General features: G+C 34.3%; 1 protein-coding gene across 3 annotated transcripts in view; it reads left to right on the forward strand.

Moving 5' to 3' along the window:
- The window catches only part of PACRG (parkin coregulated), a 632,164-nt gene that overhangs the window by 90,865 nt on the left and 528,054 nt on the right, over positions 1–13,245 (forward strand). For all 3 annotated transcript variants that reach the window (XM_001371541.3, XM_056814368.1, XM_007484866.3), the window contains exon 2: positions 4,808–4,942. In XM_001371541.3, the coding sequence (XP_001371578.1) occupies positions 4,808–4,942 (135 nt within the window). The remainder of the gene's footprint in view (positions 1–4,807; positions 4,943–13,245) is intronic.

Raw genomic sequence — 13,245 nt, forward strand, 5'->3', positions numbered from 1 at the left:
CAAGCAAATTCTGATGCATGAATAAAAACTTAATATGAAACATTCATTTTTTAACAGTGCAAAGGCAGGTTGTATTTATAAAGCAGAAAGCCCACACTGATTCTAACTTTCATCTCTAAGAATATGATAAGATTAATAGGTTGACAAATTTCATTTATAACTGTTTCTTAAAAGTATTAAATTAAAAAATATTATCTAATATAAAAGGAATGATCATGATTAAAAAACAGAATAAGAGAAAGTTCTCCAATGCACTGATAGTCTTTTATGGATGACTGATGAAGAGTCCCATGAGATAAGCAGATATAGCTGTGTTTCATTGTTCAATGGGAAGGAAATACCCAATTTATAAAATCACATATTAATCAAATACAAAATTAGACACATATATTTAGTGATGCTACATATGGATGAAGTAATCTTGTTCACTGTTAGAGGATATCACCTATGTTATTTTACATAGCTACCAGTCTATCTAATCATGTAATCCCTGAAATACCTATAGTGTGTGTGTATATAAATATATACATATATGTATGTATATATCAATTTCAGCAAATGTTAGTATCTTATGAGTCATCAGCCCATATTTGTCCATTATCAGACAAATTCTGCTATTATTATATACTTTTAAATTAACTTGTAAACTGAGTATTATATGATTTGATATTGTTAATTGTTACTTCCTTGGCATTTCAGAACCCAGATTGTCAGATATATAAAAAAACTAGAATTCCTAAATGTGCTACTGAGAGAGCTGTAATGATGCCAAATGTGTATATGTTTGCCAATTCTAGACCTAACAGCTAATTGCTATTGTTCCTTAGTAAAATTTGTGCCATTGGCTGTTTTAACAGCAGTGGTTTAATAACTCAGACTTAAGGTTTGAGCAGCTAAAAATACAAAGCTAAAAATAATTTTGATTTAACTAAATAAAATAATTTTGACAAGATAATATAGATTTCCTACTCAAAATAAATTAGGTCTTTTTCAGATACGGTAATCCTAGATGAAAATGCTTCAAATAAAAAATTTAAAATATACAAGGATAGAATCCTTAACCTTTCCCCCTACTAATGATTATTATTATTGGATAGGCATCATGATCCAGATACTAAATTCATTACTATATATTCAGTAAATGTGATTATATAAAGTATTTTGTTATTTATAATCATTACAGCCTACATTAAGTACTTTGGTTTTCAAGTACATTTGATTTTATTAAAAGCATTCTACTGCAACATTCATTCTTCCTAATTGGTTTAAGGGTAGGCCCCTCTATTCAGACAAATCTTTACTGCATTTCTCCCACAATTTTAATATGAGTTGTGTGTTTCCTTATCTTATTAGATTATTTGTAATTTATTGGTAGAGAAATACTTAAAGCACTATATAAAAATGTATAGCAGTTTCCAAATAAAAATACTAACCATACTTCTACTTCTTCCATCCTTCTCTTAAAAAAAGTCTAGTAGTGTTCCTATTTTAAAATAAACTATAGGTTATGCAGAAAATTACTTATCCTTTTATCTACGAGAGTGCCAGGAGTAAGTGAGTGGGAATCAATAAAATCATAAAGACCATCTCCCAAAGTGGAAATAAAAGAAAAAAAATTATATAGTAGATGTAAAGAAGATCCAGAAAGGGGCTTGATTTGAGAAAGGGAAGATCTAAACATGTTTGAGAACAAAGGTGAAGAAAGATAGAAATAATTTAACAAAAGAAAACAAATGAGAAATGGATGAAAAAAAGAAAATCTGGGTGGCTGGAATCAGCAAAGTGAATTCAGTGAGAGGGCATACCCAATGCCTTCCTCTCAGAGAAAGAGGAGAGAATGTATGAATGACAGAAGGAAAGAATACACAGCTAATGGTTTTGTTACCCTGGAGATAAAGTTAGTTGGATCTCTAATGTTTTCTTCATTCAATTCCTATGAGAAAATCATCTATCTTCTTTACACCAAGGTAGCCAAATTTTTAAAAAAAGAAATAATCTATTTACCAGTGGATAATAAATACCTATTTTTCCTGTTTTGTCATTTTAGCCATGTCCAACTCTTCATAACTTTATTTGGGTTTCTTCTTGGCAAAGATAATGGAGTAGTTTGCCATTTCCTTCTCCAGCTCGTTTTACAGATGAGGAAATTGAGGCAAACAGGATCAAGGGACTTGCTTAATATCACACAACTAGTTAATATCTGAGGCCAGCTTAGAAGAGGAATCTTTTTTAAACCCTTACCTTTTGCCTTAGCATCAGTTATAAGATAGAAGAATGACAAAGGCTAAGGTTTAAGGGATTTGTCATAGAATTGCTAAAGATGCAACATAAAACTCTTGTCTTCTCTGGATTCTAAAAGTATCTAGCATATAGAAGGTACTGAGTGAAGACAAATCAATCAAAATCAAACATTTATTAAGCATCTACTATGTACCAAGCATAAAGATAGAAAGAACAAAACAATTCCTTCTAGGAGCTTTGTTATATAGAGGAACCCCCTAGAAGTGTTAGCAATGTTTTAAATTTTTAAAAATCTTAAAACTACACTAAGAATTTTGGGACTCTGTGTGTTTGTGTGTGTGTGTGTGTGTGTGTGTGTGTGTGTGTGTGTATACTTATAAAGGTTACATAAAGTGAGATATTTTCATTGGGAAAGGAGAGGCACCAACAAGTAGTAGGATCTGGAAAAGGCTCTCAGAATGAAGTTGTATTTGAGCTTGGTTTTGAAGAAATCCTTGGTTCTAGTGGGTAGAGGCAAGGAGGAGAGGGCACCCATGGGGGATGAGGAGAGACTTACCTATGCAAAAGCCCAGGAATATGAGACATAATGAGTAATGAAGTACTACTAATGATTCTAGGGGTCATCCTCAAACCACCAGAAATAATTGAATTTGCAGATCTTCAAGAGGAAACATTTTCTCATAGTACCAGCATAGTTAAAAAGAATAACTGTTACTCATTACAGTGATACAGTTGACTGTATAACTCCACATTTAATCAATTCTTTTACTGCTTTTAGCATTCCTTTCCCTTTCTTTCTTAGAAAAAGAAATAGCTCCCCTTTACCTCTCACCCCAGCTATTAGGGTCTTCCCTTCCAAATTATGGTGTATTTACTTTGTATGTGTTTTATGTGTGTGTGTGTGTCTGTGAGTGCATAGTTCCCTTATACTGTATCCCTCCCATTAGAATGTGAGCTCTCTGAAAGCAAAGACTCTCCCTGTTTGTCTACATCTCTTGTACCGAGCATAGTGCTTAATAAGGGATGCCCTGACTGACTGAGTAGTTAATTTGTTTTTTTATTATTAAATGGATCATCTCTTACTACACATTTTAGAAGTCTTTCCAATTTAGTATATGGGACTTGCCAGAACTTGTTTTCTTGGCAATGAGTACACCACATCATCTTCACCTTTAGTCATCAAAATAGAACCTTAGTAGAAGGATTCTTAAAAACTTTTTTGATGTAATTTATTTTATTTTTAAACCTTTATCTTTTTATTTTAGAATTAATACTAAGAATCAGTCATAAGGCAAAAGAGCAACGAGGCCTAAGTAATTAGAATTAATTGACTTGCCCAGGGTCATGCCAGTAGTAAATGTCTGAGGCTAGATTTGAACCCAAGAGCTGCCATTTCCAGTCTGGTTTCTGGATCCACTGAATCACCTACCTAATTTATTTTGAAGTAATTTATAGACATACTGTGGTAAAGGAAAAAAATGAAAATATGAAGATAATATTAATTTACTAATTGAATTAAGTTACTAATTGAATTAAGTTACTAATTGAATTAATCAAAGGAAATCTGTAAAAATATTTGTCATTGACAGCATTCTGGGAAAGGCAAAAATATTTTACTTTTGTAAGTTGTATGTGCATGACTATGTGAAGTTTCAGTTCTGTGTATGTGAGAGCAATATATTTTTTACGTTCTATATATTTCACTCCTCCCTTCAAATTTTAGAGCCTAATGCATTAGTTGGGTGATAAAAAGCATCAATTTAAGTTTTCTTCCTGATGTGAACATTATCATTTTAAAACATTCTCTTTTTAGATAAAAATATATGGCTCTTGTTGATAATTGAATTATGGGAAATTTGTTTTATGGGTATTTTCTCATGCCTCCTGTGATGCTAAATGCATTCTTCCTTCATTATTCTTTTAGTAATCTAGCTAATCATTAGTTAACATTTCTATTCAGTTTTTAAAATTTGTAGTTAATTTCCACATCCTGAAAGGTGAATGGCTACATTGTCCCTGCTTTATGTATAAAGAAGTAAAAATAATACATATTTCAAAAGTTTGCCCAATGTCTCATAAAGAGTGTTTGTCTTGTAATCAGGATGCAGTGTATTGTAGTGGGAAAATATTTTAACTTCCTGAGTCATGATAGCTTTATTGAAAATATGTACCTCAACTGAGAGGTATTCCTTCATTCCTTTCCACCTACTCCCATCATACAGTAATCTTTACATAAGTAAAATGATTTTTTAAAGTGTCACTTGACATTGCTTTTAAAAATATCATTTAAAGGATACTATAAAGCCTTGTCCTTAATAGTAAATTGAAAAATAGTTTTCTTCCTTACTCATAAGGGCTATAAAACATCTGTAAGGATTCTAGAAATTAAAATATGAAAAATTCCAATCTTGCAGATTTACACTTACCTAAGTGCTTTATAATTTACTTGGTCCAGGCAACTCTCTATTCACTAAATAACAAAAGCATAAAGGGTGATTTAATTTTGACTCTCTTTGTATGTTTTGAAATCAGATCACAATATGTGGTGTGTATGTATTTTTAATAGGTGAGAGGCCCTCCAACTGCAGGAGCATTCAAAGAACGACCAACGAAACCCACAGCTTTTCGAAAGTTTTATGAGCGCGGAGACTTCCCAATTGCCCTTGAGCATGACTCCAAAGGAAACAAAATTGCCTGGAAGGTAAGTCAGGGCACAGCTGTGACAGCCAGCTGTGCTTATCCAAGTGACATCTCACATGGCCAAATAAAGTTGGTTGATAAGTAAATAAACTAGAGTAATTTCTCAGCAAATGGAAGATAGTAGGAAAGCTCTTAGAAAAAGGGCCCCTGAGTCAGCTGTGCACCTTGACTAACAATTAAATTATAGGTTGCAAAAAAGAAGATGACAGTGTTGCTTTGCCTTAGAGAATTGTCTGCTGCCCAATTCATCTCTATTTTTATGAGAACCTGGCAGCCCAGCCTGTTTCAGGCAGTCCATCAAATGATGGAAGTGGTGGCTGGATACAGTGAGCAACAGTCATTTATCTCCCCCAAATTTCACCTTCCTGCAGGACACTTCCAAATGGAAGCTTTAATTACCTAAATGGATAGGTCAAGATTGCCTGCACCCTGGAAATGCAAAGTAGAATACAAAAGAAGGCAGATTCTTATTCCTTGGCCGTACTCTCGGTCTACAGCATATGTCAGCCAGCGTAATCGCTGTCATACGTGTCCCTGTTAGAGGCTGACCTCCACCGCTGAAACCATTACAGCGCTGACATTTCTCTGACAAAAGGTTAATTGGCTTCAAAATAAATGTATTGCCTAATGACTCCATTCTAATGCGACTATGTTTCTCCCTAAAAGGCTCACTGATGTTATTTGTAAAAACTTGCCAATCTCTTAACTAACCAGAGAAGGTTTTTAAATTTAATTTGAGAAACTAAATGTCGATCTTTAACCTGTTCTTACTATTTTATTATTTTTGCTATCACAGTATTTACTTTGGTTTGGGCATTGTCAACTAAAAATACTTTTCCGCCAAAATAAAGGATAACCATTGCACTCAAGTGAATACCATATCAGATGATGGAAAGTTTTAAAAAAATGTTGCAATTAAATATCATTCCAGTTAAACCGCTAAGGATTTAACTCAAAAAAGAAAACGGTGGTAGTATGTTTAGTCTGTATGTAGAAGGGTATACCCCTTGCTTGTAATACCACTAAAAATTCTAAATATAAAAGAAAACTGTTAATATGAAGTCAAATAGAGTAAATTAGAAAGATACATTAAACTTTTTTCAGGATTCTTTAAGGTATTTATTTCAAGATTTAGATTACTTAACTTTTTAGAGATAAAGTAGCCTAATACTTGGAAAATTATAAATTTTTAAGAAGCAGTTTATAACTTCATTTTTAAATAAAACTTGTCACTAATAGGATTGAGGTTGTGAAATTTTATATTTTGTATATATATGTATATATATATAAACATATATAATTTTGTATCCTTTCTAATTTTCCTCACTACCATTGTATTATTTCTTATATCACAATAAAATAGTATATATTAGCAAAAATGACTTGTACATGTAAAATGACATAAAAGACATCTTCAAGGATATATGACTAGAGAAGAAGCCAGGCTAGCCATATATCATTTATCATGAAAGGGGTGAAAAATAGAAAGCATTGCATTGGCCTCCATTAAATATTAGAACACTAAAGACCAAAGTTTCTAGCATAGTAGATAGATCATTTATTGAGAATTTACAGAAAGACAAGAATCACACAGAATGAGAAGCCATGGTTATTTGTATTGGAGAGAGTACCCACTGATGAAATTTCAGATTCATTAAGGTATCCCTTTACTAGTTTAATTATAATAGAGTAAGCAAAAAAGTGGTTATTAAAATTGTTAAGACCAACTGACATCCACAAAGGAGGCAATCCAGCAACATACTATGAGGGAGAGACAGAAGGCTGTATGTCCCTGACAAGATAAACTATCACCACCACCATTTCAAAGACCATCTTCCCTCAACCCCTGATCTGAAGGATTCAGCCACAAAGCCCTGGTAAATAGCAATGCACTCCAGACCACCAGTCCTGCTATCAGCCCAACCTCTGTAGCTATCAGTCAGGAAATTAGTCTTTGTGGAGGTGCACCAGCACAACTATTCCTGAGTCATAAAAAACCTGCCTCCTCAGAAGCTACTGATATTGTCAACCTAGGATTATGCTTTCTCCAAGAAGAATCCTTGGCATTGTCAAATAGCTCAACATCAGCAACTGATCTAGTTTTTGTCTCCACCCACCCACCCAGTGGAAATAGCATTAAAGATCTTCCATTATTTGTTATGCTCTTGTATACTAAAAAACATGAAATGTTTCCATAACTTGCATCTGAAACTTCTTTTATGTATGTGCTATCCCATCTCCTTATAAAATATACTCTTCCTAAGAGGGTGAGATGACTCTCTTCATTCATTCATTCATTTATCACTTATTTTATGTCTCCTTGGGAGGAGAGCAGAGGATTACACCAAAAAAAAAAAAAAAAACAGAAATAGTTGATTCTAGACATCTTTTGGTATCTGGGACAGTGAACAGTCACATAAGATGAATTAACTCTAGTTTTGAAGAGAGGCATGAGTCAGGTTTGTACCTATATTCTCCTTATCAGGACCTGGTCTCCTCTGTGGCACAGTGTGACATAAACATGGCATTTGATCTCCTAGCCAAGAACACTCAGCTATGGATACTGAAAGGTCCCAAGCTAAGCAAAGGAAATGGATTTGGTTTTTAGTGTTTGCATCTGTTCTCCCTGAGTTTTTCCTTTTATTGCTGCCCTGACTTGAGTTTTTCTTGCAGACCTGTTAAGTTGCTGACCTTGACTTCCTGACGCAGTTAATTTCAGTTTGCCTTTCCTGGCTATGATAATCATCCCTTTTTTCTAGCATGATGTGCTCCTAACTGTATGAAGCTCAATCCCTAATGTGATTTGTGTATACTAAAAATGGCATTTTGTTCTCTCCTAAACCCTTTGCACTTATATTCTTACCTAGCAGCCTTGCACCTGTACAGATACCCTTCCCTTAACCTCTTTTTAGCTCCCTTTTATTCATTGTCTTCTCATTAGAATGAAATCCTTTGAGGGCAAAAATTTTCCTTTTTCTTTTTTTTGCTTGCTCTCTGTCTCTGTCTCTGCCTTTGTTTCCTTGTTTCTGCCTCTCTCTCTCTCTCTCTCTCTCTCTCTCTCTCTCTCTCTCTCTCTCTCTCTCTCTCTCTCTCTCTCTCTCTCTCTCTCTCTCTCTCTCTCTCTCTCTCTCTCTCTCTCTCTCTCTCTCTCTCTCTCTCTCTCTCTCTCTCTCTCTCTCTCTCTCTCTCTCTTTCCTCCCTTCCCTCCCCGCCCCTCCATCATCTCTCTTTCGTCATCCTCCCACCTTTCTCCATGCTCTGATGACCATATGGTCCCTTACCTTAAGGAGCTTAAAATGTAGTTAGGTATTCCAAATGTATATAGATGCAACAACAAAGGCACATTTACAAAATAATGGAAGCAAATTAATGGTGATATAGTATAATTGTGTAGAAAAGTGCCAAGAACATAAAACTAGAGGGAAAACAGAGCTAGATAAGGGGAAACTAGCTTCTTTTTAACAGGAGGCATGGGATATTTTAAGAGTGCCTAACTCATTTTTAAATAAAAATGATCATTTTAACAAACTATGGAATATACGGAAAAATGATAACAATTAATTGCAAAATGTGGCCCAAATATACCTTTATCATACTCATAGATATATCATCATAAAACATTGCAGACTTATAGATTTTCAGTGATTAAAAATATGAATGATGCCAACTCTATAAAGGAAAAGAACATGAACCAAGCTATGTAATACTTTCCTGTATTTAAGTATGAATTTACATAATATTATAGCAAAATTTTGCATATGTAGATCTTTTGGATCAGGAAAAACACATACTTACAGTATTAACTTATTTCTTATATTTTCTTAATTCTAATTACCCGAAAATACTTTATCACTCTGACTGACATTGTCCAATCTGCTATTTTACTTTAAAATGTCATCACTGTTGGAAACTACTTCATGGCATATTTGTCCCATGATTCTTTTCTGGTCCTTTAATAAGGATCAGTGTTCACTTAAAATGCTGTTCTTGTGTTTTTTTTTTTCCTTCTGTCTTCTCAATCTTTCTTGGCCTTATCCATCAGTTTAATGTATGCCTATATCTCAAAACTCAATGCCTCTGCAGACATCTTGCATCTATGTCTACAGATCTGGTATAAGTTTCATACTTATCTCCCCCAAATACCTTCAGGATCTCAAACTTAACCTGTCTGAAACCAAGCTTGTTCTTCTTATCCTGAAAACTGACCTTCCCTAGAATCAAATTTTAGACCTAGTGCTGGAATGGACTTCAGAGACTATTTCTTCCCATCAATTTTGTGTTATGTTTAGTACTGAGGGACAAAGAACACAAGATATTCTTAGACAATTATGTGATTGATTTGGGTTTGTTCATGGAGATTGTGAATATTTCTGTCATTTTTTGAAGTTTGGAACCAGACCAAACTTGTTCATTGTTCTACAAGCACATAGAGGACCGTTGCTTTATTATCTACCATTAAGTGACTTTATGTTGCCTATTATTATAGAAAAGGAAGTGACTCAGTAGTTATGGCTTGGGTTTTAGAATTGGACAACTAAAACCGATAGAGAAATGGATCATTGGTTGTGTGTGTATATATATATATATATATATATGAATATATGCAAACATTTATGTAGGTGTATATATGTATGTATCTATATACAGATATATATGTATGTATATATGTATAAACATATACATATATAAATAGGAGAGAGGTACATATACATACCCATGCATAATTATTATTTCCCTGTGTGAATATATATTTTCTAATCAAGAGGACTTTAACTCAGAGTTGAGAAGACCTGAGTTCCAAACCCATTTCTGATTCATCTTCACTCTGTAATCCTGGATGATTCACTTAAATTATCTAAGCCTCAATTTCCTCACCTGAAAAATGAAGATGATAATGGAATCTATCTTGTTGTGAGTATGAAATAAGATTATATGTAAAATTCTCTCTAATACAAAATGCTATGTAAATTCTAACTATTGTTATTTAAATGAAGAAGGAAAGGCTAGTATGTCTGTAAAACCCAAACCTTTGGAACACAAATACAGTTATGATATAAGAAGAAATGCAATCAACTGTTACTGAGGTTATACAAAGTTACTTAAAATGCCCTTTAGTAATTTGATTATTCCAATATATTGCTTACTAATACTAATTTATAGATTAAAAATAACTAGAAAGATGGTAAAGAACATTAACTAGTGCCTTGGATATTTAAATACCAATGTAAAGTATATAAGTCACATAACAAGCTTAAGATTTTAACATGACAAAGTAGTATAATGTAGGAGAAAGGGTTCTGGATTTATGATTCAAATCTGCTTTATAGCATACTTCCTGGGTGATGTGGGTTTTAAAATTAAAAATCAATGACTAAATAGCATATTTTATAAAGTTTTATTAATAATAACTAAAACAGAAGAGCTGCCTGACTTCAGCCCAGTGGCAGGTCCAAGAGAGGAAGAGGGGAGGAGTTATAGCCACTTAAATACAATCACACAAAATGTGGGGACACAGGAAGAGAGAATTTTGGGAAATACTAAGGGACTTCTGGGGGATGAAGTCCAAAGATTCAAAATCTCCATTTATACATATTCCCCCTCTGATCCTATTGGGAAACTACTTTCCCCAAAAGGATACCAGAAACATAATCAACTTAAAAATTGCAATAATTTCTGGATAAAAGAAAAAAAAAAGAAGAAAACCAATTATTACTATGTTGACTAAAAGCCAGTTTGGGGGAAGTACCCTTTCACATACAGGTATACATTCAAAACAAAGGCATTTCAACCCCCCATAGTTGAATTCACATCCCAAAATTCATTCTGGATCTTCTGGTGCAGCATGTGGTATCTACAGGCATCTATATTCATGGCACATTCTGGATTCTGGGAGGTAGCAAGTTTCTTTTCCTAAAATTGTTCAAATTTAAATCAAAGTTCACAACAATAACTTGACCCTTGTGAAAATTAAACTGTTTTGGGAGCAAGGGAAATATATAACAATTATGACCGCTGAAATATGTTTTCTACTGTGTCTTGGTTTTTTATAAATATAAGATGGTCGCCAGGGAATATATTCCCAATTTATGAATATGCCCAAGCCAACTGGGTTTTATAGAGAAATTTAATTTATAATACACTGATTAATCAATAGAAAAAGAGAGAAAGTAAGAAAGGAATAAGAATGAATAAATCAGTCAGTTGGTTTTATCACTCACCCAAGATCTCTCTAGGTAAGGCTTCTCATGCCAACCTTACGCTCCACCTTCAAGAGAGCCTCCTTTCAAGAAATGTTTCCAGAGAATTCTCCTCCTTCAGAGCCAGGCTTCTCTCCTGGTCCTCCAACCAAGCAACCTCCTCAGTCCTCCTTCAGAGCCACCTTGCTCAGAGCAAAACCTCCTCCTTCTCTCCTCAGACCCCGCTATCTTTAAGGAAACCATCTAAGTCCCCTCCCCTCAGTTCTCACATCTACCAATCACTGTCATGTCTCCCCTGTGCCAATGGTGGCTCTAGCTTAACCCAGGACCGCACAGAGGTCTGTTTGCTTTGCACATGTCTGTTGTAGGTCATATTCTCAAATAATTAAATCTTGATCTATGCTACAGCCCTTCCTAAATCCTGTTAGATGGAGTAGGGTGGAGATTGTATTTTCCAAGACCTGGTTCTGTCATTCCAAGTATCTCTATTGTATCAATTCTAAAATCAATCATGACTCAAAGAACTTCCTGTTCTATGCTTTAGCATAGGTCAAAGCCCTTTCCATTGTTTAGCAAAAGGTTTCTGTCCTAAAGTAGTCTTAAGTAGGGAGGAGAAGGATCCTCCCATGCCAAGGGGTTTCACATTCCAATAGAGTTCTTACTATCAGTAGGAAATTTTTTCCAAGTATGAAATTTCCCAATGGTGAAATTTCCAACATTCATAAGTCTAAGAAATTTTAAGGTTTACACCCTCTTGAGGTGAATAATAACAAACACAGGGATCACTCAGGGATGCATGGCTTAGTTATGAGGAATATGAATCAATTTGCAAAAGAAAATCAAAAAACATGAAAAAATCCAAATAAAAGAGAAAAATAACTTGTGGATAAAATACAAAATGTAAAAATCTTATGTCTAAAAAAAAGTCTTAGTAAAGGGAAAACAAACTATAACCAGGTCCTTGAATCAGGACCCAATTAAAATTATTAAAGCAATTATGCATTTTCCCAATCAGTAGCCAGTTCTATATAAAGTTTGCAACACCATTAACGACAAAAAAGGGACTAGATCTCAGCAGCAAATGGGAACGAAGATGGCAACAAAAAGGAGGTGCTTGATAGAATGTGGCTCAAAGAAGTCCTGCATTTAACACATGTTAAACAGCCACAACCTTGAGTCCCAAACAAGTTCAAGTCCTCTTGCCTTGGCCCAAAATTGCATCAATGCCACTGGGATCTGGTCTCTTTGACCTTGTACTCCATAGGCACTTTGCAGGTACTCTGTGTTTCTTTAGCACTGTACAGTGGCTCTTTTGTATATTCCCTTCTTCTGGAATCAGACACAATCATGAAGCAAAGTCCCATAATTCTTTTAAACAATCAATGGCATCATTTTTATAGTCTAAAGCTTTTTGTATATGCATTAATATTAGAACAAATGTATTTACTGCGAAATAAAAAATTAAAGAAAAAATCTTCTCAATACTGTTGACATATCCTTCAAATACAAAAATTAGAGAAAAAAGTAAAAAAAAATGAAATAGTTTATTTCACATGCAAGAAAAAATGATAGTAAAAGTTTTTTTTAAACATTATTTTATTTGGTCATTTCCAAATATTATTCATTGGAAACAAAAATCATTTTCTTTTGTTCCCCCTCCCCCTCCCACCACCTCTCCCATAGCCGATGCATGATTCCACTGGGTATCACATGTGTTCTTGATTCGAACCCATTTCCGTGTTGTTGGTATTTGCATTAGAGTTCATTTAGAGTCTCTCCTCAGTCATAACCCCTCAACCCCTGTAGTCAAGCAGTTGCTTTTCCACAGTGTTTTTCTCCCACAGTTTATCCTCTGCTTGTGGATAGTGTTTTTTAGATCCCTGCAGATTGTTCAGGGACATTGCATTGACCCTAATGGAGAAATCCATTACCTTCGATTGTACCACAGTGTATCAGTCTCTGTGTATAATGATTTCCTGGTTCTGCTCCTTTCACTCTGCATCACTTCCTAGAGGTTGTTCCAGACTCCATGGAATTCCTCCATTTTATTATTCCTTTTAGCACAATAGTATTCCATCACCAACATATACCACAATTTGTTCAGCCA

The sequence above is a fragment of the Monodelphis domestica genome, chromosome 2 (genome assembly GCF_027887165.1).
Source record: "Monodelphis domestica isolate mMonDom1 chromosome 2, mMonDom1.pri, whole genome shotgun sequence".
NCBI lineage: Eukaryota > Metazoa > Chordata > Mammalia > Didelphimorphia > Didelphidae > Monodelphis > Monodelphis domestica.